Genomic DNA, 27,903 nt, shown 5'->3' on the forward strand with positions numbered 1-27,903 from the left:
GAATGTCCACCCGGGTCTTTGGAGCAAAGGACAGCAGGAACAAAAGGTGGGGCGTGCTGTGGGTTTGACTTCTCAGCTGTCTCATAACAGCTGAGCCTTTCTGCCCCCTTTCCAGGGGTAGAGCTCGCTGGCTCCCCCTCGTTTCACATCCAAAGAGTTTCAGAAGGTGGTAGAAAACACAGCTCTGGCCTTGGACCTCACCCTGGAGGTTGTGGACATCCCTGCAGGGACATTTCTGCTGCCTTATGTTTTCTAAGACTTTCCAAAGCAGGTTTTCGGGCAGCTATGACACTCAGGGTCCTACTCTCCAGCTCTGGGTACTTTCAAGCATCTATTATCAATCCAATTTGGACCAAACTCCCTGGGCTGCTGGTACCCATCATGGAGGTGATAAGCAGATGCCTACAGGAGAGGGAAGAGGAAGTCATGGATGAATTGGTGTTTCCTACCCAGCCAACATCTCAGCCACTCGTTTTATCCCCCACTGTAGTTTATTCAGGTCCTCCTCTGGCCAAAATCATTCGATATCTTCTATCACCTTTGCCAGATCCACTGTGTGCACTCAGAGGTGAGACCTCACCCGGCCCTGCATCACTGGTCCAAGGTGCATTTCCCAGGAGCAGCACCTCCAGCCCAGTTTTACCACCTCCACTCTTTTCCCAAATTACTGTCCTAATACCCCCACAGATTTTTGTCTCTGCCTAGTTAACAGTGGAGTCAGAGCATGAGCTGGCATCAACCTGCTATTAGAGGAAATCAGAGCCTGGGAGCAGAAGAGAGTGTCGTGGTTGTCAGGCACCCAGGTGGCCACGTTGTCCCCAACTGATCTTCAGATGCAAATCACTGCATGGAGGAAATTCCTGGTGAAAACTTCCCCTTTGGAAAATATTACAGTAAGGCTGTGCACTGAGGGGCTGCTTACCAACATCCACCACGCCCCCCATGGCTCCTGCCGTCCCAGGGATCCGCCGCTGGACTCCGACACGAATGTTCTGAGGGAATTGGAAGAGCCCCCAAAGCATCATCTCACGACGAGCTGCTCTCTAAAGGATGAGTCAGTTCGGGTCCACGCCAAAAAGTGTGTTCAGCACTTTTGAACATACCCGGTAGGAGGCAATAAATAACACGTATGCGCACACGCCTCCTCGCCTCTTGCAGACCTGGGATTGCCACCTATCGTTGCCGTTCATCTCTAGGACAAGAATCTCTCCTTGCTCCCATTGCTGCTAAACTGGATGGATATTCCCAGGCTGGATTTCTGCCTCGGGCTGATTCCCTCCCCTCGTTGGGGTCCCCCGCAGACCAGCATCCACCCCCACCCCCCACCCCTGCACACACAGGCCCGTGGTTGTTATTTTCCCAGGCAAGTCCTGCATCAGGGACCTTTCCTAAGATGATGCTCTTACATCCTGGGGGCGCTGGTGCTTTTTTACAGGTCCTGCAGAAATTGGCCCCAAATATGACCCACAGGGTGGGGACAGACATTTTGCACCCAGAAGGGACCAATCCTATTATTGGGGGGGGGGGGGGGAATACTGGGGAAATTGAGGCACATCCCCCCTTCCTGAGCAAGGGACCCCCCCCAGCCCTGCCTCAGTTTCCCTGGGCGCTGCCCCCCTCCCCGCTCCGCGCCATGCGAAGGGACTCCCGGCCCCTTTAAGCCCCCCCCGCCCGGCGGAGGCTCGGCCCCTTTCTCTGACACAGCAGCCGCCGGGGCTCGCCGAACCGGGAGCCGCGGGGAGCGGGGAGGCTGCGGCCGGGGCCGGGGGCCGGGCGCCCACCGCCGCTCCGCCCGCCCCATGGCTCTGCCCGGGGCGCCGGGCGCCGCCCGCCCCGCTCCGCCCGCCCGGCGCCCAGGGGGCGGCCGGCCCTGAACCGGCATCGCTGCCGCCGGTCGGTCCCGGGGGCACCGGGGGAGGGTGCGGGGGTGCGGGCAGCGGGGGCACCGCGGAGGGAGGGAACGAGGGAGGGAGGGAGGGAGGGAGGAGGGGAAGGGAAGGGAAGGGAAGGTGGGGGGATGCGGGCAGCGGGGATGGAGGATGCGAGCACCGGGAATGGAAGATGCGGGCACCGACATCCTCCATCCCCGGTGCCCCGGAGGATGCGGGTACCAAGGATGGAGGATGCGGGTTGCTGGGGATGAAGGATGCGAGCAGCGGGGATGGAGGATGCGGGTACCGGGGATGGAGATGCGAGCATGCCGGGACCCCCCCTCCCTGTGCGCACCCCCGAGCTGAGGGGATGCGCCCCCCCACCCCACTCCGCCTCCGCCCGTGCTGCTTCCCCCACCCCCACCCCCCCCCCACCGCCCAGGAAGGGGGGGGGGGGGGCATTTGGGGACAAGGTGGGTTCCCCCCTTCCTCGGCCGAGGCGGGGTTGGGGCTTGAACCCGGCAGGAGGATGGCGGTGGGATGGCCCCCGCGGGGGGAGGAGGCTGCCTGACGCCCTCCACCACCCTCAAAGCGGAGGGGTCCCCCGGGACGTGTGTGCCCCCCTCCCCAGCGGGTTGTCACCTCTGATAACGTCTCATCCCTTCCAACAGCGACCGAAGGAAGGTGGCACCCGGACTCCTCTTGTGCCACGCAAAAGATCCGAGGGAGGAGGAGGAGGAGGAGGAGGAGGAGGAGAGGGAGGAAGTAAGAAAAGGAGAAGGAAAAAAAAAAATAAAGGACAAGGAAGAGCTTGGACTGGAGCCAAGGGGGGTCTGGATCGCAACGGTAAGTTCCTGAGCTGCACGCCTGGCTGTCTATCCATCCAGCTCAGCAAGGCTCCGCTGTGCCCAGTCTCCAGGTCTCAAACTGGAGGGGGGGCAAACTGGGGGGTACCAGGGACAATGCCAGGCTCCATTCTGCTGCCCCTCAATTAAGGGGAGTTGCTGTGGGTGTACCCGGGTGCTTGTCCTCATGCCGAGGTTGAGATCAAAGCAAGGTGGGAGTAGGCAGAGCCCCCCCCCCCCCCCCCAGCATTCTGGCTCCAGTAGGGATGGCTCCCTCACGTTGTCTGTCTGTCTGTCCTTGCAGGAGGGGACCCTGGGCTCTCCAGGACGCCTGCGCCTAGCTGGGAGACCCCCACCACCACCATCCAGTGTTGGAGCTGGCGACCCCGGAGCGAGGGCCAGAGGCTGGGAGCAGCATCACTCCCCGGGGACACCCAGCCCTGCACCTCCCTCCCCAGCATCGGGGAGCAGGAAAGGCGTGAGCCGCTGGATTTTAGCTTCCTGGGACATCCGAGGGACTCTTCCTCTTCCTCCTCCTCCTCCTCCAGCTCTGCCGCAGCAGGCAGGTGAAACCCTGCCCAACCAGGCAGCGCTTGCCTTTTCTGCTCACCCCATGGCCACCCCACATCTCCCCACGGCCACCGGCTGAGCCCCCTCTGCAGCGTTCCTGACTCCGCATGGTGCATCCTGACCCTGCTCCCCGCTCCGAACCGGAGCCCCCCGACCTCGCAGGGAGGCGAGTGTGCGGCTGGGACTTTCCTGGAGGCAGGGGAACGTTAAGATGTTGAAAGCTCCCCGGCCGAGAGGGGCTGCGCGGACGCCAGGCCACCCGGCTAGAGGGGAGCAGGATGGACAGAGCCGTTGGGGCCGGGAACCGAGGCCGGTAGGGAAGGATGGACTCCCGGACCTGCCAGGACAGGAAGCCCAGTGACCACCCCAGCAGCAGCAGCAGCAATTGTAGCAGCAGCAAGAGTAATTGTGAAAGGGAAAGGATCCGGAGTCGGATGAAAATGGTGATCGGGCAACTGGAAGGCATCTTACAGGAGCTCAAGGAGGTGGCCAAGGAGCTCCGGGAGGTAGGAGAGCCTCGCAGTGCCATCGCAACCTTATGCGGGTCGTAGTAGCTGCTGACCCCAAATGGGGGTGTGCTGTGCCCGTCCCCCCGCCTGTCCCCTGCCTCGGGGCCAGGCTAGGGGGAGCAGAGCCGCCTCAGCACCCACAGCCCACTAGCCCCAGGAGGGAACTGGGGTAGCACAGCCCGGCTGATGTGCAATAGTGTTTTCAGAAAGAGGGGGGAGAAAAACATAGACACGGTTTGCAAAATTGCTCTTGACCTTGACACTGGGATTTGCTTGGGGTCAGGGAGCCTGATTGTCAGCACTGTGCCACACTTAGTTCTGCTCTGCCTTGAGGGGGGGCTTGGGGGGTGTTTTCCAGGCCCCTTTCAAAGCAGGGAGGTGGATGGAGAGTGGATGGTGGGTCCCTCTGGCATTGCAGAGAGCACCAGCCCCAGGTGCAATGAGTGGGGTGTCCACGGGACGGGCAGGGGGCCAAAGTGTCTAGCTGTCCCGAAGCCTGGCTGTCAGGGTCCATTGTTCCTGAAAAAAAAAAAATTATATATACACATATAAAGCATGGTTGGAATTTCCTCCCAGTGCAGAGACACAACAGAGTTGCATTGATGGGGAATTTAACGTTTCTGTGGCTCAAGTGTTTGGGCCACACATCTCCAAGGTGCAGGGGAAGGAGCCCTGGATGGGGATGGTAATTTAGGACATCTCTGCAAGTGATGGGTGAAGTTGTGGATAGAAAGTGTGTGGTAGCCTTGAGCATGGCATGGCAGCTTGCTTTTCAATAGGGCAGGTGGGCATTTGCATCCTCTCCGTGGCCTGAGCCAAGCTTGGGGTGATATCCAGAGCCGTGTGAAACCTCATCTCCCCCTAGGAAGGACAGAAAATGGTGGGTGTTTTGCCCCAGGGCCACCGTGGAGCAGCTCCGCATGGCTCAGCGACATTTGGGTGCCACCGAGAGAGCACTGATGCAGGCAGACCAATGTCATCCTCAGTGCAGAGTGCAGATGCGGCCATGGTCAGGGAGGTGGCATCTTCCAGCCTGAAGCATCCCTTGGGATGCAGTGTCCTCCTTTCAGATGGCTCTGCTCGGTCTGGGAGATTTTAGGAAGGCTTTCCCGCTGGGAAAGCCAGTGCCAGGGGGATGCCACGTCCCACCACGCTGCCCCACTGGGTCCCTGTGCGGGCTTGACCTGGCCGTGGTATCCCTAGAGATTTTCCTCTCTTTTATGGCTTTTCCAGTCCTTCCTGCAGCAGAAAGCAAACCTAGCCACCCAAAGCAAAAAGCCCCCCTGATTCCCTCAAAGCCAACAGGGGAGCCCAAAACCATTTCAGCAAGTCTCTGATGTATTAAAAGTAGTCATAATAGTAGTAATCGGAGGGAAAGCTATTTTCCATTTAGCCGGGGCTCACTTCATGCTCCTCCAGGACCTTTAAGAGGCCTCTAAAATTAGGATTATGGCAATTGGCCCCTTCCATTGAGCCCATGGATTTAAGGACTGGTGGGACCACTACCATCATACAAGCATCCCTTCTGCTGAGGATGCAGAGGGATAAGAACAAATCTCTGACTGTTTCACAGCTGAAGCTGGGTTATGCTTCCCACCAAGCTTTGGGTGGCTCCACAGTGTCCCCATCCATCCCTTGGGACCAAAAGGACCTTGAGCATCCCTGCAGCACCCTTGGTAGGCTTCCTAAGTCAGGTTGCCCCAGTGTGTCTCGGAGCAGAGAAGAGGAGAAGGTGGCCTGAGGACACAGGGGAGAGGTAAAGGGTTCTCAGTGTTCCCTGGGTAGGCTCAAAGGAGGAAGAATAATGTTGGAGGGTGGAAGAGCTGAGCTGGGCGCAGCAGGTCCAAGTGATCTGAGAAGCAGAGGGTGGCCAGAGGACACCCATCCTCTGCCCCTCACCCCAGCGACACCCTGCTCTTGTGCCAGGGAGGGGGTCCATGCCCCATGAGATGGTTTCTGTAGAAGGTGCTGGTAAGTGCTGAGGCCTGGAGATGATTTTTCCATGGAGCTGGTACATCCTCAGGCACCTATGGCCTCCCAGACTGCATCCCATAGCTGCCCTGAAGAGCCACTCACATCATGGCACAATGTGACCAGGTCAGTGTAGAGCCAGCCACGAGGTCCCCACCATGAGATGGGCCCTAAACTTCAACCCTTCTCAACAAGTCCTACAACATATCCGTATTGCAGCAATTAGTGGAACTTACACAAAACAGTGTAAAGCAGTACAAGAGCAGGCTCCAGAGCTGAAATGCACTGGTCCAACCAGGCTAAACTGGGCTCCAGTGACTGCAAAGAAGAGGTCTGGTCTTCCCCAAACCAAGCAGATGTTGGGCATTAGAGGCTTTAGAAATTCAACCCCTTGTCTTCTGGCTTGCTCAGAGCAAGAGCAATGGGACCATGTTACGTGGAAATCTCCTTCAAGCGCACCTAATCTGGCAGACACCAGGCTGGCAAATCATAAGCTCTAGTATACTGGTGAAAGAGAAGTAAAAAAAATAAGCCCTTATGGTTGTCTACCTTGCCTGTAGTGATGTTCTTCCTCGGCTGGAGGTGAGGGCCAGGACACGGGGACAAGACTGGGGACAGGCAGCCCTGCAGCCCCAGGCAGGGACTGATGGCCCCGACCTTAAGACCATGAAGGGGGGGGTGTGTGTCAGGTGGGGTTCCTCAGGGCCATCAAAGGACTTCAGTGCCCGCAGGGCTCTGGCGCTTGTGATATTTGTGTATTCTCCAGTGGAGCCACCATGGGGCCTCTGGAAATGTCCATCCCTGCAGCCATCTCCTTTGCTCGGGGCTTTGCTGATGGGCTGGGCCATGGGGCTGGATGTGCTCAGTGAGGGCAGTGGGAGACCTGATTCTGCTGCACCAGACACACTCATGGAGCTGGAAAACCTTCACTGGGTGATGCTGGAGGGCACTGGGTGATGCTGGACCTGCTTCTTCCAGGTTCTCCTTGCAATGGGAGCTGGGTATCAGGACTTTACAGGTCTGGAAGGAGCAGCCAGGTTATGCCCACCTTGACAAAAATAACCCCCGAAGCCATCAAAACTTCTGTGTGGGCACAAGGGCTTTCACCCAGGGATGATTCCTGCTCCAAAACCACGCACCAGCTCCAGGCACAGCTGGCTCTGGCTCACATAAGGCTCTTCTCCCAGGTTCTCCCTGCTTCAGCAGAGATTTTGAGTCTTGGACTCAGCCAGGATGTGGGGTGCTCCGGGGAGAGGCTTCAGTGGGAGACCCCAAGGCAGCTCAACTCCTCTTGCCCGTCCCTGGGGATGCAACATGGGGCCAGACCCTGCTTCAGGCTCCATCCCCAGCTCCTGGGAGCAGTTCCCACCTGAAGGCTGTCATTCCAGATGTCCATTTGATTCAGGATGCTGTTTTACCAGCTTCTCTGCTCCCACTCTCCCTCCCTCCCTCTTTCCCTTTTGTGTATATAATTATTCCCCAGCACTCCAAGACAGGGCTGTATTATGTGTGGGGAAAATGATTATTAAAATCTTTGATTGAAATCGCACACTGGAAGTAGAAATCAGGCAGGAGGCAGACAGGGAAGGCGCTTCCGCCGAGTGCTTGCCACGCTGCCTGCCCTCCCACGCGCCTCCTGCCAGCCCTGGCCTTTTCCCCTAGGGATAAGGGTGATGCCACAGGGAAGAAGATACCCCAGGAGGTCCCAGCCATCTCCACGGCAAGGCTGAGCTCCTTCCTAACCTTGGGGACTGGGACTGAGGGTCGTAAACTGTCCATGGGGGTATATTCAGAGATGGGAAATACAAACAAATACCTGTGCAAGTCTCCCTATGTGCAACCCCCCCAAAATCCCACGGAAAGGGTCCTATCACCCCTGAACTCCGTGACATGGGAGCAGTGGGGCGCCACCACCAAGGGAAGCAGACTAGGGGGTGCCCTCCAAGCCTTTGGCAGGAGGAAAATCCTCCCTGCAACCCCTTATAATAATAAATACCCTAATAATGTAATCTATAGGTGATTAGCTGGGACAACTCAGGAAAGTTCAACGCAAGAAGGCAGCTTGTTATTCTAATAATAACATGTTTTAGAGATCTGTGTGATGATTTTGAACTATTTAGTGGCTGGTGATCTAGCAAATGATCCTGAGATCCACAGCACGCTCATTTATAAGCATCAGTTCAGGGAAGAGAGGTCACGTAACCCAGCTTCAGTTTGCAAGCTCCAATTAATCATTTATTCCTTATTAAATATTTACTCACCTTGCCTGCGCTGGGAAATGGTTTGGGAGATGTGGGAAGGTCCCTGATCTGGGAATGTTTGGCTGTGGGGTCATGGGGCTTTGGGGTGTCTCTCTTCCCCTGTGGAGGGAGGAACTGATGTTCAAGGCAATGGTGTCAAATGCCTCTGGCATGATTTGATGCTTTGGGAACAGGGTTGGGGAATTTTTGCACGGCCCACGCAGTCCCGTTGCCCATCCTCTCCATGCATCAGCTGGCAGCAAAGCACAGTGCAGGGCCCGGTGGGTCAGATCCAGCCTGGGAAAGCAGCTGCATAGTGTGGAAAAATGCTTTGGACCCCAAAATTTGCTGCTGCAGGTGCACAGCGGGATCCTGGGGATAGGGACTAAGCCAGCAGCCGAGGGAGCAGGGCTTCTGAGGAGGATACACAAAAATCCCTGACCATCTCCGCCTGGCTGGGGACGAGGTGCTTTGCTCTGAGCTGAGAAAACACTTGCATCTCGCCAGCGGGCAGCTGAGGGGACACACACACACCATTGAAGCAAAGACACCCCGCTTTGATCTCTCCAGCCCAGACCCCGCCTTCACCCAGTGGTACCCGCCCCGAGCGCCAATCGGCTTCGCCCATCCGCCTCAAAGGCCCCGCCAGGATGAAGGGGCTGTTAGATCACACCACTTTGATCCCAGCATCTCCCAGCTCCTTCCCTGGCCTCAGGAATATGCATGACCAAATACCAGCCATGAAGCTTTTGAAGTCCCCTCTCACCCTCCCGCCTTGCCCTCCATCTCTCCAGCATCTTCTTGAGCTTCCAGAAGGTTTAGCTCCTCAGTAGGAAACAGCATGACCAAAATTTGGAAGCTGGAGCCACCATACCCGACTCACAGCCAGGGACCTCCACGCTTGATTTGCAGCCAAAAAGAAAAAAAACCCATTAAAAAACAACGATGCTCCAGATGTTCAACATCTGCCTTAGTTGGGGAGGTAAACACCCAATTTGGGGCACCCAGGATTCCATCTGAAAAGATTCTGTCAGCCAGCAATGTCCATGGATGTGGGGACTATCTGTGGGATGAGCACCCATCACTCCTGGTTAGGCTGAATGGTAAGAGCTGGTTTTTGGGGTGGGGATGAACTGGTCGGCATCACAGTTTAGCACACCTCGCTCAGTGCCCATCTCCGTGGGGTACTGCGGGGACACTCCTCTGCCTCGCTCCAGTTCATCCTTTGGCTGCTCAAAGCTCGTCTCTTTGGGTGAGAGCTCAGCACCCTTGGCCACCCAGTGCCTGTTTTCAGGGCACTCAGGTGCAGCAGGATGAGGCTCCCTGATGATACTACACATGAGGTCAAGGAGAATTATTTTTGCTCCCTATTTTCCCACTGCCAGGTACCCCTGGTTTGACCAGGATGCTCTGCTCTCACCAAAAAGCTGCCTCTTCAACAAAGTGAAACCTAAAAGTGAGGGAGGATGGGGACACATCCTCTCTCCGTCATACCCATGGCACCTCCAGCACACACCAAGGACATCCCAACCCTCATTGCCTGCTTGTGGGGAGGCAGAGCCACCCCAATTCCCACAGGATGAGAGCATCACCTGAACCACCCAATTCCAGGCTGCGGGATGGGACCTGGTTCATCCATCCCTCCCTCTCCATTGGTCTCACTCCAGCTCCCTTTGCCAGCAGCAATGGCCTCAGCTAAAAAAGGTTTGACAACCTGCCCCAGGAAGGAGAAAAGGGGGGAGAAAACCCCAAATCCTACTTTACATTTAAATCCTCAGCAGGTACCAAGTGTCACATAGGTATTTAGCATCCCCCCCCTCCCCGCACCACCACCACCACCCGTTTAAAATAGAAAGCGCTCCTAAAAATATCCCCGAGTGAGCCACTGCTGATGTGACACTAATCCCTGTGTGCCGCAACGAGGCCCGGGATGGGGACAAGGACCAGGATGAGGACGTGCCTACGTGCCTCCTCCTGGCATCAACTGAGCCTGAATCACAGCGGGTCCCTTTAATGAGGATGAGGAGGAGCAGGCACCCTGGGTGACAGGGACCCAACTCAAAGCCCAGGGAGATGCTCACCCTGAACTCAGTGTTGTAATCACTGAGCCTTTGTGAAAATAGAGGTGATCTCGTTTTAGCTGAGGGTTTCAGCAGAATCATTTGCTGCCTTATTAAAAAATAATAATAGCCAGGTGTTTCCCAAAGACAGCTCTTTTCCTGCCCTTTTTCCTAATTCTTTCTCGTCACCAAGAAAGAAGAGGTCACTTGGGGGTTTTTTTCTCCCCTCTTTTCTTTAGTTTCACCCTTTCTCCCCCAAATAAAAGAGAAAAAAAAAGGGGGGGGGGGGGGGGGGAAGAGAAATCTGATGGCGCATTGGAACAGAAGCAATCGCCTTTTCTAATTTCAAGACTTGTGGATGCTCCCAGCTTGTCCTCAGCACCCTTCAAAGCCAAAGCTTGAAGGGCAGATGGTCCCTGCACACCCTCCCTGGAGGTCTTGCGTGGGCAAGGAGGAAGGAAAAATAAGTCGGAGATCATGGGTGAGGAGCTTAGGTAAAGCCTGTTGCCTTCTGCTGCCTGGGATGAGAAGCACTCAGCTCACTATTCCCACCATTACCCTGCTTTGGGGACACAAAGTCCCTCCAGGAGATAAGGACATAATGTAGGTCCAAGGTCTATCCTGCAAGCAGGACCAGGGATTGGCTTCAAGATGTGCATCTAAGAGAGGAACCACCCATGGGGCCAGCACATGTGGCTGGGGCCATGTCCTCATGCAGCACGGCTCAGGAGAGGACTTTCAGCCCAGGGCTGAGCTTACCTGGGCTCCTGGGCCATGGGCAGGGAGGGGTGGCACCCAGGGACGGATCGGGACCATGAAGGTGTATTAATGCCCATCCCCATGTGCTTAGGTCTGATGGTGGGAGCACTCTTCTCATTTTCAACCCACCCCTTTTTCCCCGAAAAGGTGGGGTTTGGCATCTTTTATTGCCCACTTGTCCAACAGTCTCCTGGGCAGCAATGCCCATCCCTTCAACCTCTACCTTCCTGGTGACACCAGCCGGTCCCATTTCAGAAAGGGTCTCCCCATTCCCGGGTCTCCCCAGTTACTCTGCTCCGTGTTTACAGCAGGCAGCGAATGCACACATCCAGCCCCATCAGCCTCACCCAAACCATATCGGACTCCTGTGCCCCTTGGGATTGTGACCCCGTGGAGGTGACACTATTTTGTCCTCCAGACACGCTCATCCGGGTTGTCCTCAGGTTTTCATACAGTGTTTGGTGGCCCAAGAAATGGTCCTAGCCACAGTCAGAGCTAGGAGATGTACCACAGGGACCTGCAGCTGATTTAAAAGAGGGGCTGCTGCGTGCCTACAGTTGGATCCTCCCAACAAGCAGCTGGGGGATTGGGGTCCTCCATCCTTGGTGCCATCTCCTCAGGAGCTTGGCAGAGCAGGAGAGCTGCATGGGCAGGACGGTTGAACAAGTGAAATTTGGAGCTCGAATATGGGAATTTTATTAAAATTAGGTCAGCAGAATGTAATGGAGCCACTTCGGCTGCTGGCAACATAATCATTCCCTCTGGGTTCCTGGTTTCAGATGCACAGGCATATTAAATTACCCTTAACTCTGCCCATGCATCCTCATCCACCATGAGGGCTCTGTGAGAAGCCTACCCGGCTGAGCCATGGTTTATGTTGCATTTCTAGTGAGTTAGGATGTTGACCCAAACCTCTGTGTGCCATCACCCAGCGAAGGGATGCAGAGACCAAGGGCAACCTGGCACTGTGACAGTAACTTTGGGGTGCCCACCCTGGGCCACCCAACAGAAGGATGGGATGGGGTGTCTGAACCCAAGGACTCAGTTTCCCCCAGCAAAAATGCTCAAAAAAATGCAATTATGGGATAACAGCAGCACAAAAATGACAGAGATACGTGACATGATTAATTATTCTTGGTGGTTGAGGAGGTCCAACACCCACTGATGAACCATGGGACTGGTGGAGATATGGCAAAACTTTTCAGCAGCATGAGGAGAAGGAAAGGAAAGTTGTCTGGCAAAATATTGCACATTGATTTGTCTTCCCTCCCTTCTTTTGGGAAATTTGTGGCTGATTTTCACCAGGAAAGGACATTTAGAAGGGGAATGGAAGGAAAAAGATGGGGAGAGAAAGGCAATAATGAAAAATAATCAAAGAAAAAAAAAAACACTTATGCCTGGAAAAACCACCTGGAAAAAGCCAAGCAAAGGGTGTTTTTAACTTCCAAATGCTCCATGTGTGGGATGGGGGCGCTGGGAAGCAGGGGGGGAAACACAGCTTTGGGGTGCCGGGCAGCACCAATGCCCATGGATGCCCATGCTGGGTACAAACAGATATGAGGGGTATTGAGGGGTTCCCCCTATCCCCTCCCCACCTTGTCTGCCGCTGCCCACCTCCTGCTTGGCAGCGCTTGGACCGGCCAGGCCCTCTGCCAGCTCCCCCAGAGAGGTGGGGGGAGGCGAGCCAGCAACCCTGCCAAAAATACGCACTTCCAACTGCTGCCGAGTTGAATTTTCACGTCGTGCTCTGCCTCCCACACAAAATAAAGCCACACACACCCCTGCACATATATATACATGCAGAAACACCAGCCAAGAGACACCACGATGCTCCCGGAGACACAGCAGTGGCTCCATCCGGATGCCAGGGCAGCAGGTGATCGGAAGGGATTGGGGAGCCCTGGGCAGGATTAGTGCTGTGCTTAGTGCTGGGCAGCCCTTGAGCTGGATGGGATTAAAGATGTGAAGGTGGGTGATGATCCTTTTACAACTGAAGGTCATTAGATGGAGACCACGGTCCATGGGAACCGAGGACCTCCTTTCTCCCTTCCTTCCCCTCCCAGTCCTGCCCATGGCTTGAACCTCAGCTGGGACATTACATCTATTATTTTTAATTTTTTAAGGGCTTGTTTTATTCATGCCTCACGTGGGGTCCATCCCCTGTGGTGTGGTGGGGCCATGACCCCGTCCCCAAGCCACCACGGGTCTTGATATACCCGATACCTTGTAAGAGATGGAGGACAGGGGACTGAGCCCATCAGCATCCCAGCCAGGATGGAGGGTGACGGTGCTGTCCCCGCAGCCCCTGCCCCCTTCCCATTTATTTTGTCCCACGACCCTGGTACATTTTCCACCCCCTGCCTCAGTTTCCCCACCGGTGGAGCTGTCTTTTTCAGGGGGAGGAGGTGGTGGTCACTAGTAGCTCCCCATGGTCAAGTGTGAGGGATTGAAGCACCACGAGCACGGGAATTTGTGGTGTCACTCCTGGTCCTGGGGGAGAAGACACACCCCAGGACCACCGTGGGAAAGGCCCATCCTGCTGCACCAAGGTGCTCTGCTGTCAGGTGGGCTTTGGTCCCTGATGAGGGGCTCCTGGAGCAGCTCCACTTGGGCTAAGACCTCCCCACTCATCACACCAGTGGTGCCAGGGGAAGTGGCAGAGATTTAGGGATGTGGTGTAATTACAGAGCAAAAACAGGAGGGTCCCATCCAGCCACTCCTCTCTGCCCATCCGTTTGTCCATCTGTCCGCAGGTGGTGAGCCAGATCGACCGACTGACGTCCGACTTTGAGTTCGAGCTGGAGCCGGATGACTGGACGACGGCAACAGCCAGCAGTACCTCCAGCAGTGAGAAGGGGGGAGGCACCTTCGAGCTGGGAGCCCTCGATTTTGCCGCCTCTGACATCCTCTCTGACAGCTGGGAATTCTGCTCCTTTCTGGATGCTTCTACCCCCTCCGACCCAGGTGACTGTCCTGAGCTCCCCCGGCCACAGCCACAGCCCCCACCAGCTCGCCAGCCTGATTACCGGCTGATGAATGGAGGGATCCCCATCACCAATGGTCCCCGGGGCGGGGGGACCCCAGATTCATCCAGCGAGGAAGCCTTCGGCACGACGGTCAGCCAGAAGATCTCGCATCACCGGCCGGCTGGCACACGGGAACGGGTCCGATTCAGCGACAAGGTGCTTTACCACGCTCTGTGCTGCGACGATGACCGGGACGGTGACAGCACAGCATCTCCGGGGGATGACGGTCCCGAGGAGCCTGGCCGTAAGGTGCTGGCAGGGCCACCCTCGAAGCACCCTTCCAGCGGTGCTGGAGGTGGTGGTGGAGCCCCGGCGCGGCGGCTGACCAGGAACAGCAGCACACAGACTGTAGCCGATAAAAGCACCCAGACGGTGCTGCCTTATATCCCGGCCAAGCAGAAAATTAAAAATAAAAACTGACTCCGGCTCTGCCGTACGGATTTGGGGAGGGTGGGTGGATGGGGGGATTCCTGCGGAGGGACAGAAAAAAATATATATATATAAATATATATTTAAATAAATCAATACTAATAATAAAATCAATGAAAAGGTGACAAAGAAGACAAATGTCCCAAATACCTACCCGTCATTTTTGAGGCTCAGGGAATTTAAAACTGTTTCTTTTTATGGACAGAAGCTTCAGATCAATAAACCGTCCGTCTTGGAGAAATAATAACAATAACATATATATATTATATGTATATATGTTCCAAGAGAGGGAAGCCTATGGGGAGGGTAGAGTCAGTGCATCTGAGGTTGTGGCTGGGGGATGGATGGGGACATGGGGACACGGGAGGAGAGGGTGGCTGAACCATTTGCCCTCCCTGGGACATTTTATCCCTGTTTGGCTTAAGAAGAGCCGGTGTGATCTGCTTTGTCACATCCGATGTCTGAGCAGAGCGGGGAATGTTACCGGGGGTGTCAGTGCCCCGGCCAGCACGTGGCCCATGGAGGGATGGAGAGGGGCTTACAGAGAGCAAAACCACACCAGTGCTGAGAGTCAGGGTGGGGAAACATCCCCCCACCCCCAATTTCTATCCTTTATACTAGTTCCAGGGGAAATATTAGTGACCTTAAAGTCTTGCAACTGTCTTAAAATGATGCAGGAAATGTCTCCAGCTTTCCTTTAGGTACCTGCTTCTGGTTTTGCATTTCAAAAGCCGCAGCCCTGATTTGGGGGGGGGGGGGGGAAAGCTGTATTTGCTCTAAAAAAATGAAGGAATCTGGACCTCCAAATCCATGCTTGGCATTTTTTCTTGGCTTCCAGGTTTTGCCAAAGCCCTCAGCGTCCAAAGGGGTTGGTGCAGCACCTGGTCCTGGAGACAAACACCCAGTGTCCTCCCCATCGGCTCTTCCTCCCACAGAGATACATTTGCACTGCCAGATCTCAAGCATCCCTGGCACAGCAGTGTTTTTCCCAAGCCTGACAGCAAAAAACCACTCCCTTGACTCCTTATTTTTAATCCAGGTCAGATATGTTCTGTTTCAAGATTTTTCCCAGTGTCACCCTGAGCGTCACGCCAGAGCGTGGACTCTCGCTGCCACCCAGCATTGCTACCGCGAGCAAGGGATGCTTGTGCAAAACACTCATCAAAGAGAAAGTGGCAGTGATCAAAACACTCCGAATTCAACCCAATTCATAGCAGAAAACCCCTTCACCCCAATTATATTGAATTACTCTTTTTTTTTTTTTTTTGGTAGTGTTTAGGCCCCAAGGGGCAAGGCATCACTTGGGGGAATCAGTGTACATTTCCACCATGTGCAGAGCCTGGGAAGGTTCAGTGCCTCTAATCCAGGCAGCATCCATCTGGATCCCCACCAGGACATCCCAGACCCGGACAAAGCTGGGAGAGGGAAGAGTCCTGCAGAGGGGACTAAGGGGTGAAGATGATGCCGATGCACCATCTTCCTCCAAACCTTCCCCTACCCCCAGGACTGGGACAGTGAGGGGAGCATCAGCCCCTGCTTTTTCATAAAACAAAAGATGGGATGTCCTCATCCCACATCCCAGAGAGGGGACAGCCAGGCTCACCCAGCACAGGCACAGGGATATGTGAGATGGGACAACTCCTCTCCACTCCCACCATTACTCCGCATGTCAACAGCTGGTTACTTATTTATTTTTATGAGTTTTTTGCAACCTGGCCCCATTGTAAAAGCATAATTAATAGATGTAGCTTTGTTCTTTAATAACTCCTCCTGAAGAATGCTAGGAAGAGCACGAGGCAAAAATTCAGAGCAGCCAGATCTGCACGAGGAGATGCTTTTTGGCTGATCCGGATTTGGGAGCACCCACATCACCTGCAGCCCCAGAAGGAGCTGCAAAAGCAGCCAGAGGTGGAACTGAGGCATGGCATGGGGACACAAAGCCCTGGCTCCTGCACAGCTCAGGGCAAAGCCACTCACCTTGGGGCCGGGGATTTAAAGCCAATTGCTGCAGCCAGGGCTGTATGGACAAGGGTAATGGCTTCTTCCCCCCACGTTTCTATTAAGAATGAATTTACAGCCTTGCAAGGTTTATTTCATGCTCTCCGATAAATCCAAGTGACGGCAGCAGTAAGCGCTATATTAACCTTTCGGGCCCATGGACAGAAAACCTCGATAAAACAGGGGTAAACAGAGACAGGGGCAATTCCTCTGCTCCCCTTTGCTCAGGGTGAGGGGTAATAAAAGCCACTGCTGATATATGGAAAACCACGGACAATGTCCTTGCTGCTCCTCTGCACACTGAGAGGGGATTTGCTATTATTATTTACCGGGAAAACCTGCTGGTTTGGGGTTTTTTTAGGGTAAAATTCAAGAGGATGGGAATGATTATTAAGACAAATATGGATAAAGCATTCAAACTAGTAAAAATGGCTTTGTTACATCAGTAAGTTATTAATGCTGTTATTAATTGCACCACCAACCTAGTTATTAATGATGGACTTTTAATGGACTTTGCTCTTGCAGGGACAAGATCCAGTTCATCGGTGTTAGCCTGTGGCTGTGGGGAGGGCAATGGGGGATGCAACCAGGGCTGGACTTGGAAAACACCTTGTCTTTCTCTTGGCATCATATATTAATAAATTAACAAGCCTTTTGCCCACAGCATCCTGGCAATGTCCCTGTCCTACATCCCCAATGCCTCCCTGGGCCCCAAAACCTGTTTGGGAACACCCGAAACAGCAACCAGAGAGTTGCCAGAGATGGCAAAGGAAGGGGCAAAGGGCTCATGTTTCTTCTAAGAAGCAATAAAAAAAAATCAGCAAATAAAACGAGAACATGGACCGGCCAGTCACCCAGAATGGCAGATACCTCTGCCATGCATCCTGCTGATTTTTGGCCGAGAAGGATGCTCGGTGGCTGCTCCAGCCAAAGCCAGGCTTTGATGGGGTTTAAAGCAGAATTTAGACTTTGCGTTTGAATCCGCCAGCTCTGACCCTCCCCATGGCTCCTATTTGAGTTGACCTGAATTACAGAGAGGCTCTGCTGTGGTTTGTGTTTTGAAGAAACTCCTCTGAGTTCACCCAATCCCTCCAGCTCATGAAATCCAGCTGAAAAGTTTCTCCCCAGAAGACGTCTTGCTAAGTCTCGCTTCAGCAAGGGCTGAAAATAGCCCCAACTGCCGGGAGACTTAACCTCTGAGCTCACTGACAGGAAAGGCAGCCATCAAAGTGGGTAACAGGATATTTTCCAGTCTAAGAGCGAGCTCTGGCTCAGGGTGGGGCTTTGGGAAGGTCAATTCTGCAGGGGGTGGGGTCCCAAACTGCACCCATGGGTCCCTGTGCTCATCCCAACCACCCCTGGGAAGCCAAAACTGAAGCTGTCCCCATACATTAGCTGTGGCTTTTTTGTTGAAATCTATTACAATCCACTCTCAGGGAACAGCAGCAGCCTCTCCCTCCACAGAGATGGGCTTTATTTCACATAGGCCTGGCTCAGACCAGGCCACAGACAGCTCCCTTGTATCTCAACAGCTGGTAAAAGCATCCCTGGATTTTAGCTACCCCCCTCCCACATTGCTCAGGGCTGGTTGCTCGCTGTGGCTGGAAGACAAATGCTTTGTTTTTGAAGGGAAAGGCTATGCTTCCTGCCTCTGCTAATGTACAGCATCTTGTCTTATTTGTTCCTCACTGTTCCACAGCTGAATTACTGCAAGTGATGTACCAGCACTTCATACGATGCTGCTTCTGTAGAGCTGCAAGAGGAGTGTTCCTTCATTCTCACTTTCCAGCTTTCAGGAGTTGAATCCATCTTGAGCCCTGTGAGGGGACCATGAAGGCTCTTTCCTCTTCATCTTCAGCCATCTGGCCAAGATGCTGCACTCCACGGCGAGAAAAGGAGCATCCCCTAAAAAAATACAGTCCCTGTGGGCTGGTGCAGCTCGGCTGCATCTTCCCAGATTAATTTTGCTCTAAGGTGCAGCGAGCCAGGGGTCACATCCTCCCCACCTCTGCTTATCTCCAGCTTCAGAGCTGGATAACTCACTGGGGGTGGTTATCTCCTCACAAGAAAAGGCTATATGGGGAGGAGGCACTAAAATACACCAAAGAGTACCCACACTGCTCACAGCACATCGAAACTGTGTCCATCCCCAGCACAAACCCCTCTGTCTCTCCCTGGGGCGTTACCACTGCATCCTGCAGCATCCTGCATCCCTTTGCCTCCTCACCCCCAGCCCAGGGCATCCCCATCAGAGGAGAAAGGCAGGTTCAGGGACACTCCCAAGCCATGGATCAGGGCGCTCGGTGACTTGGGTTACAGATTCACCCCGATGCAATTGGAACTAAAATCCCAAGCAGAGCAGCATCCCTGCTCACGCTTCTCTCTGGGCTCTGCCAGCCAAGCCCTCCCGGCAGCCACAGGATGGAGATGTACAAGCCAAGCCCAGCCAGACATGGGCCTGAAACGGGTGCTCATGGCCATGGCACGCTAATTAATCCTCATTTGCACCTGGCACTTGCCAGCCTGTAATTTCACAGCTTGCTGGAGGCCTCCGTACCACAGGATGGCTGCCAGTCACTCCATGGCCAAGGCAGCTCCCCCATGCTTATGGATGGAGTCGTGGGCTCCAACATTCTCCAGGGCTGATAACCCAAGGGTGGAGCAGTGTTGGCTGGACACCTGCAGAAAACTTCCTGCTCTGCCAGGAGAAGGAAAGAGAGGGATTGGGAGCTGGGACAGATACCCAGCAGCAGGCAGGAGCCTTCACCCTGCCCTCAGCAAGAGAGCAAGGGGAGATGAGGAGGAAACCAGTGTCAACAGGGAGCTCAGAGCATCAGGCAAGGTGGTGAGGATGAGGCGGGTCCAAGGCAAGGTGGGAGTAAGTTTGTGGTCAATAGACACAGCTGGAGAGCAACATCCCTGCAGCACAGCTCAAGCTGGGACCAATAACCCTAGGCTGAGCTTAAATGTGCTCCTGAGTCCACAGGCGGGGTGTGGATGGATGTCCCAGGTGAGGCTGCCCAGTCTATTTAATGCTGCCAGAGTGGTGGGAGGCCAAACTGAGAGTCTCTGCCTGAGCTGAGCTGCCAGCTCCACCATCATCTCCAGCCCAGCAAAACCCACCTCTCCAGTGGCCACCGCTCCTGGAGCTCAACCCTCCCGTACCTGGATACGGCCCTGGCCATGTCAAAGAGAAACATCTATTTATTTATGACGTTATCTCGCCTTATAAAAATCGTTTCTCTGAGTGATGGCTGGGTGCTCTCCCACCACTGGGTGGCAGTGAGCACACACATACACACGGACACGCATGCACACGGACACGCGTGCCCCACGCAGGGCTGCTTCCCTCCTCATCACCCCTTCGGAGACCTGTGCCAGGCGGCAATGCCGTGGTGGCCCCATCCCACACCACCTCCGGTGGGTGAACGTTGTCATCACCCCGTGCTTCATCCCCAGTGGGCACATGGGGACAGGGCAGCCTCAGCCTGGCTGCATCCTGCTCTCAGGAGGAGAGCATCTCCCCCAAAATGCAGCCAGAAAGGGCAAATTTGAGACTAAAAGTGCTTCTTACCTCCATACCCTGGAGGCAGTAGAAATCTGGTCTTACCTCGACCCTGAGACAAGGGGTGCTTGGCTGGAGCATCCCCCGTTTGCAGGGCAGCACCCCCCGAGAAGAGCCCCAGGCCCCCCAGAGCCATCAGGTCCAGCTGAGCCTGCAGAAATACAGCCAGGCTGGAGAAGCCCTGGAGGTACTTGTAAGACAAGGGATGACATGCTTGATGGGACTTCTTAATTAGATCTCACTAAACCAAAATGTACCGGGGCTCCCCTGGCAGAACAACGTAAGACAAAACATTAATCACGCTCCAAATAAATAATTAAAATGTTGGGGCTCTTAGAAGGGAAAAAAAAAAAAAACACAACAGGAAAAATCAAAGGCATCGGTGCCAGCCCATAATAAGAAGCACTGCCCCTGGCTCTGGCTATGCCCTGGCTTTGGGGGGGAGCGGACATGTCTCCCCAAGGCCACCTGAGCCAGATGGGACCCAACATGTTCAGTGGAATCTGCACCCAGATTCTCAGGAAGTGTCAGGATGAGAGTGACACCTGGAGTCATGGGATTACATCCTCATCTCAGCTTTACGTTAAAACATGTCTTTTCACAACTAGCACCTATGGATTCAAACAACAGATTTAAAAAAAAAAAAATTTCCCCACAGATTGACTCATGTGGTGCCCTGGGACACCATCCATGGTCACCTTTGGGATGCTGGATGATGCCCAAATCTCAGGCTCTGGCAGGTGCCTGATGCAGCATGGGAAAATCTGTTCACCCAGCATTTAGGAAACACTTTTGGGAGGAAACAAACAAAAGAAAAGGCTTGAAAAAAGAAAGCTCTCCCTTTCCATCCCCTCTTAGCCAAAGTGGAGATGATTACTCAGTGTCAGCAACACGGAGCTTAAATTATGCATGGAGGCATTTGCACTGAAGAACATGATTGAGGTGGAGCTGGTCCTGTCCCTCCCGGCTCCCCGGCCACGCAGGCGGGATTGTGGGAACGCTCCCTGGGACCCTGCATCCTCCATCCTGGCATCAGCCTTGGCCAAAGACTCTGATGCAAGTTTATGGGAGGAAGATGAAAAAAGAAGCATGAGGGGCTGCAGAATTATGTTTTCCCCTGCGTGGGGGTTGAAACCACTTAGGTTCCAGTCTTCAGAAATGAAAGTCTCCTGTGCTCTGCTTTCTTTTTCTCTACCTTTCCTACAATGTATTTATTAAAGAGCAAGTTATACTTATGGAAAAGCAAAGCCATGGCTGTGGTAGGATGGAGCTGCTCCCCTTACTCTGCTGATGAGCCAACACTTGATGATGGATTTAACGCAAATCACCATCTTTTTAGTTCTGGTTTTCTTCCCTGTAAGGCTGCAATACTGCAGGGATATGGGGTGGGTTTTGCCAAGGATTGGGGAACCCCATGGCCCTTGGACATGGCCACCAAGAGATGCTGCTGATCACCCAGAAGCTGATGGGCACCTTTCTCCTCCTCCCAGCCCTTCCCCAGCACATCACCTGGGTACAAAGCTGGCTGGGAATAAAGGACTCCAACAAAACCCACTTTATTACATTAATATTTGCTGGTAATGAAGCTAGCAAGCACTTAGAGCTCCAATCAAATTAGGAAAGCTATAATGAACAAGAAGTGGTGCATTAATTCATTAGCAGGGAATTACGCTGAATTATCTCAGCAAATACTGCAAAACTTTAATTTACTGGCGGTGTTTTCAAATGGCTTTTGCTCCTTCATCTCCATTTACACTGCAGCACATCTTTTCTGGCAGAAAAAACAAGAGAAGTGGAAAAAAAGATGGAAGAGAAAAAAAAATGAGTAGCAATTTCCTTGAACATGTGCAGGCAAGGCATTAATAATGTACATGGTTGGGAAGTTAGCCCTGATACTCAGCTGCCAGTTTGTACATGCTTACTGCGTAAATTTGGGCAGCAAAGTTTAATGGCATCTTTAATGTCCGGATGCAGAGGGCTGAGAAAGGACACAACTCATGTCATGTCCTCAACCTGAAATGACTCAGGAAGTCAATTCCTGGACCCTTGGCCTCCAAGCACATCACATCTGGGCTGGTGCAAGAGCCAGCCCCACATAACATCAGCAAAGGAAAAACCCCTCTCGCAGGGCCCCTCTCTGCAAACATCTCAGCTTAAAAAAAAAAAAAAAAAATTAAAAAAAAAAATTAAAACACCAGAGGGCATTTTTCCTGGTTTTTTTTAGTACATGGGATATTTATTTTTAATGAGCTTCCCCTATGTTCACAGGATTCCAGGAGTTGCTGATGCAGGGACACCTCTGCAGTAGGAGTACATGGCTAAAGTTCCCATGCTGGGATCAAAGTGCAGCCTAAAAAGCAGGGTGAGAACCGGAAGAGATTTGGAGCAAAAATAGGATCCCTAGAACATCAGGGGATTTCAGAGTGGTAAAAAGTGGGTGGAAAGGAGCCCCTTGCACCACGGGGCATGGGTGCCTGCAGCTTCCTATTTCAATGACCAGGTTTGCAGCAATACTCATGCAGCATTTAAGGCAAGAGGGCTCCTGTCTTGGGGAAACAAAATTTAAAAAAACAATAAATAAGACTGGGAAGTCCTTTGGCTGGGCAGATGTACCTCCCTGTGGCTGCAGGGCTCCACAAACCAGGCTTTGTTTGTCTTTAATTGCAAGGCAGGCAGCTCAGGGGTAACAGGGGAGGTTCCTTTCTTTTGAAACTAGAAAATAAACCCCTGAAATAACACCCTGGCTGCAGAGACCTGGAAATTTCAATCAGATTTGGAAATTTTGATTGGGCTTTGTTTGGGTTTTTTAAAGCTGTTTTAACAGACCAGGAACCCTTTTGAGAAGAGTTCCTTCTGCTGTAGGATGGATGGCAGTGCCATGAAGGGGATAATCCCATGGAAGGAACTGAAGCCCCTCAAGTCTTGCCATGTCAAATATCCCACTTAAAAGTAAACTGCAACCCCTTGAGTTGGAGGATTAGGTTGAAACACGGCCAGAGAGAAGGATGTCTAGCTATGCAAACTCTTTGGATGCTGTAACGAGACATTAAGGAAAGCTTAAAATTAATATTTCCTCCCTTTCCCTCAACTTTCCCTTTCCCTGGTTGTTGCTGCATCTCCAAAGACCTCCAGTCTGCCCTCAGACGCCACAGCAGTGCAAAAAGCTTGTGAAGCCTTCCCTGGTTGTGCGAGTGCATCCAGGCTGGTCCAGGGCTGCTGCTGGTTCTCCAACATCAACCTTCTGGGGATCTGGCCAGGGATCTGCGCCACAAGGCACAGGCAAAAAGTGGGTTGCTACAAGCCCCAACTCACTTCCTGGAAAAGTCTTCCATTAACTATTTTACCCTGGCTTTAATTTTTCTTGCTGTCTAGTAAGAGAAGGGCCATGCCCAGAGAGGGAACGACAGAGCAGCTCCTGCTGCGCAGAAGGGAGACGGGCGTTGATGCTCCCACCACTTCCACAGAACAGCACAAATTTACAAATGAACATACCAAGCAGCTCACTTTTACCCTGAAATTCCTGTAAGTACCACTTGATTGTTCCCCTATGTGGTAAATTAATTTTCTTTTAATTAATTGCCTTGAATGCCACTTATAGCCTATCACCAACATCTCTATATAACAGGGTACTTACAGCAAACTGGAGACACACGTGAATAACCACGATGCATCCTTGTTCACATTATTAATTCCCACAAATTTATTGTTCTGACAGCAACTTACAGCTTTCTAATTAAGTCTTTATTCAGATACTCATGTACGCAAGGGAAACGAATGTTAATAAAGTCCAGATGCAGCAGTTATGGGACTGGGATTGATAGGGCTGACAGGCGGGGAAGAGCAGGTAAATTGGGTGTCACCACCAGCACATGCCCTGTGCTTTCTCTCTTCATTCATCAAGCAATTGCACAGGATTTTGTTAAACCAGACCAGCAACGTCACCTACTACAGCTCCAGCAAGGTCTTGACTGGTGCCTTTGGGGACAGTGGAGCAGCATCTGGCACTGCCCAATTCTTAAGAGCATCCAGTGGCAAATTCCTGCCTGGTCCCTTAATTGGATAAACGCTTCATCATCTTCCATGAGAAACCTTTGCCTCCCAGCTCCTTAATCCACCTGCAGCAACCCCAACTTTGGGAGCCTTAGCTCTGGGCTGGGTTTCTGGGAGCCATGTCTCCACCAAACCAACCCTCCTCCTTCTCAGCCTTCCTATCAAGTTCTTTCCCAGTAAACAGGAAAAAAAAAAAAAAAAAGACTTGGTATTAATAATTTATTAAAGAATTAATAAACTGTGTTAAATTATAGAATCCACAGCTGTGTTAGCTACAATGGGGGAAGCCAACAGTGTTATAAGCAACAGTAGTGGATGTGCGGGCCCTCTGGGCTGGAAAGGGGGTTGGCAGGAGGGGAAGGACAGCCCAGAGCACATCTCCCAGCACAAGTCCTTCCTGCTGAAGACAGGCCTCAAAAGGATCTGAGCACAGGCTGAGGGATTAGTGCTAATAGGACCAGATCCAACAGGGCTCCGAGCCCCAAAATCAGGCTCTTCTCCCCACAGATGCCCAGCCACTTCAGCTGCTGCCAGCATCACAAGCACAGGTCATCAAAAGACAAAGAGAGTTCAGGCTTTAGGCACGGATTACCTGCCAGCTCACTAATGAAGGTTTCTCTCCATCACAGCTAAAAGATTAACTCAGGAAGGTAATTCCAGCAGTAACCAAACTGAACGTATGGGTCAACAAGCAGCATGTGCAGCCCCACACTTGGCACAGCTCAGAGCAATGCCTTCCTGTGCTGGCATTTGTCCAGCAGCTCCTCAAGTGCTCCCCGCACACTGCATTTCTGGGAGAGCACCATAGGCAAGGAGGACTTCCATGCCATAATTAAAAACCATGCAGATTTCCTCCCCATTTCCTAGTCTGGATGCTGAAGCCCTTAGAGCAGAGAGAAGTCCCATGCTGATGTTTACCTCCTTAGAGCCTGCACCAGGGGACATCACATGTCCGCATCTTGAATTAAGATTAGCCACAAAGCTTGTTGCATTTATTAAGCTCCTCACAGGTTTAGAAAGGGAAATGGCCCTGGCAGCACCTGCCCAGCATGGGATTGGGCCTTCACAGCTGGAAGATCTTGCAGGGGATGTGACACCCAGAGGAACACAGGTCTCCATCAAACCCCTGTGGCATAAGACAACAGTGACAAGAGCAGCAGATCCTGCTCAGGGGCAGATTTCTTTGGAGGCTGGGAAGCAAGTGGCTTTAGAGATGAATGAGGAGCCTTAAAACAGATTGTTAGAAGAGGACATGCATTTACAGCTTCTTGTAAAGGACAATCTTCAGCTCCCACCCAGAGGGCACAACTGGGTCTTCATGCCCTTGGGAGGAACACCAACACACTTTTGAAAGGATAGCATCAAAGCCTGGCCACACACTCAACCCAGACACACAGTGCATGTCACCCTGTCAAGGGAGAAATTAAGAAAAAAGGGGGGTTTAGTCTTCTGTAACTCCTTCAGGAAGGAGCTTGTGCATAAAACATGAAAGCTGACAGCCCTATCTAGGAAGATTTCAGAAAAAAGCTTACACGTCTACTTCATCTTTTCACCTGATTATTTCAGCTCAGCTGCCTAATTCGTTGAAAACAAAAGCCAGAAATACTTGCCCTAGACACATCATCCCTGGGCTTTCACACCGAGCTTGCCTGGGGAAGGGGTTCTGCTCCACACTCTGCCAAGCCCACGGAAAACAAGCCCCAGGCTGATTTCTCCACTTTAGGGAAGGCTCATTTGCAGAGTTGGAGCTGTGCTCAGCCTTCGTTAGAGTACGTTGTATGGAGAATCGGCATCGCTACATTGCAACCTAGTGGCTAGGGGATTGCAGCCCAAGAGCTTCAGGGCAAAAGTGTTATTTCCAACTTTCAGCTGCTGAATTTAAGTAATAGCTTTAACAGCAGCAGCTTTCAGAAGGCACTAGCAACAGCAGAGATCAAACATCTGAGAACTGGGGCTGCTGACACTGTTCTGAGTCAGCCTTGATGCTTTGCCCTGTTTTATTCTTTATCTGGGACCAAGAGCAGTCTCCTCAGCTCAGAAAAGGCTGGTGTAAGCATCAGGTCTTTTACTTCCCCCAGGATATAGAAAGAACATAAGGTATAATGTTCTTCAGACCAGAAGGATGGAGGAGACTCAACAGGCTTGGGGATTCTCCCTGCAAAGTACACAAGGGTCACCAGCACCAGCCAAGGCACATGCATGCTTCAGGGAATTTAACTCCATTGCAGTGCTCACCCAGGAGCACCAGGTCCCACACTACCTAAACCAAGGTCATTAGTTCACGTGATGCAGAGCTATGATCTTCATACCAGGTGGCACTTCAAAGCACATGGTTCTCCAGCCATGGGCTATCAAAACCCCACAGCCTCAAGGCTGGGCTGGAGGTGACCACTGCTCCCTGGGTCATATCACTGTAAAGTGACACATCCCAGGATACACAAGCCCCTTTTGATAAATATTTGAGTTACTCAAGCTCCTGAGACATGTAATTAGCATGCAGCTCACAACATCAGGCACTGAGATACCAGGAGTTCATACCCAACTTGAATTCCACCAGACAGAAGACACTTCAAGTCTTCAGCAGCCTAAATCAAGCAGTCAGGATTAGCCTATGCTGTGTAGGAGGGAAAGCCACAGAGCAAAGAGAGCAATCTAACATAGCCTGAAGGCCTGTCTTGTGCCTGTTGACTCAATTCAAGTGTGACAAGGACTCCTGTGCCCTATAGAACAGCTCCTCCAGCACAGCAGGGACAGAGTACCCAAGGCTACTGCAAAGAGGTGATAATAGTCTAGGGAGACATACTGGCTGAGGGCTTCCCCTCTGTCCTGGTTCAGCTAGGATAGGGTTAAGTTTCCCCAGCAGAGAGGGGGAAGGGATCTCCAGCCAGGTTATTCATACCATGCTGACATCAGGTCTGGCGGGAGCGTGGGAACTTTTTCCTTTGTGGCTTTGGTGATGGGCAGCACACAGCAGGCTGTCCTGTATTCCTCTGTAAGTCTTTTGTCTTGCTTACCGTTATTACTGTTTATTGTTGTTATCATTGCTACTGTTGCTGTTCAGATTTATTACACTGTTGTATTAAAATTCTTCTTATTTTAACCCGGGGTTTGTGCCCTACTTGTGTCAGAGGGTGGGGGAGGGACAACAGCAATGTGGTCTCTGGTCCTGGCGGGGCTTAAACCAGCACACCCCCTCTGAAGCTTCATATTTTAAAAAAGTCTGTTTAGTGTAGGTGGACCAGTAGCTTTGCTTATTTGTCCCCTTCCTCCTAACTACAAAGTCACCAATTCCATCTTCCCATCCAGCCATTGCTCCCTGCTCTCCGTACCTGGCATCTCTAACACCAAGTTTTTCCCAGTTGTCCCAGCAGCAGAAGCCATACTCAGCCCCAGCACTCACAAAAATTCCCAAGTTAGAGCTGCTCTTGTGCCCTGAAGGAGGTAGTGTCTCCTCAACCAGGCTGCAACAACTCACACCAACAAGCCCAAGACAGGGCTGCTGTTATCACATCCTCCAGCATCACCCCTGCTAAGAAGCAGCAAACAGGACTTCTAGAGTCAGGAATCCATTTAGCATCTGTTAGCAGCATCAGTTCTTCCCTCATTTGCCTGACAATAGGAACCATACCTTGTTTGCAGACAGTATTCAGGATTCCTTGCTGTCAGGCACAGCTTGGCACACCAAGCATACAACATACAGGGAGCCTCAACACCACGCTGGACCTTTGGAAAGCCTTCCTGCTGAGAGGCACCTTCCATCTCCATGTGCTGTGGCCTGGGAGACACTTTGAGGTGACAACAGCTCTCCATATCTTCAGTCCCACCACTGTTCACTGGTAGCTTCCCTAGAGCCTGTGACCACCCCAGGAGATGGCTTACCTGGAGGTGGTGCACGAGCACAGGCACAACTCCCATCAAAGCAGACCAGAGCAGAGGCTGAACGCTGTCCCTCCTCCCCACCAAGAACACAAGGGAGGACAGAATAATTTCTCTTTATTAGGGTTGAGGAG

General features: G+C 52.7%; 1 protein-coding gene across 1 annotated transcript; it reads left to right on the forward strand.

Moving 5' to 3' along the window:
* Nucleotides 1-2,605: 2,605 nt before the first annotated feature.
* INSYN1 (inhibitory synaptic factor 1) lies at nucleotides 2,606-14,295 on the forward strand. The gene is made up of 3 exons (XM_074917284.1): nucleotides 2,606-2,717; nucleotides 3,021-3,792; nucleotides 13,579-14,295. Exons 2-3 carry the CDS (start codon nucleotides 3,610-3,612, stop codon nucleotides 14,269-14,271), a joined length of 876 nt encoding a protein of 291 aa, XP_074773385.1. The 5' UTR covers nucleotides 2,606-2,717; nucleotides 3,021-3,609; the 3' UTR covers nucleotides 14,272-14,295.
* Nucleotides 14,296-27,903: the final 13,608 nt, after the last annotated feature.

This window comes from Athene noctua, chromosome 13 (assembly GCF_965140245.1).
Source record: "Athene noctua chromosome 13, bAthNoc1.hap1.1, whole genome shotgun sequence".
In the NCBI taxonomy this organism is placed as follows: Eukaryota; Metazoa; Chordata; class Aves; order Strigiformes; family Strigidae; genus Athene; species Athene noctua.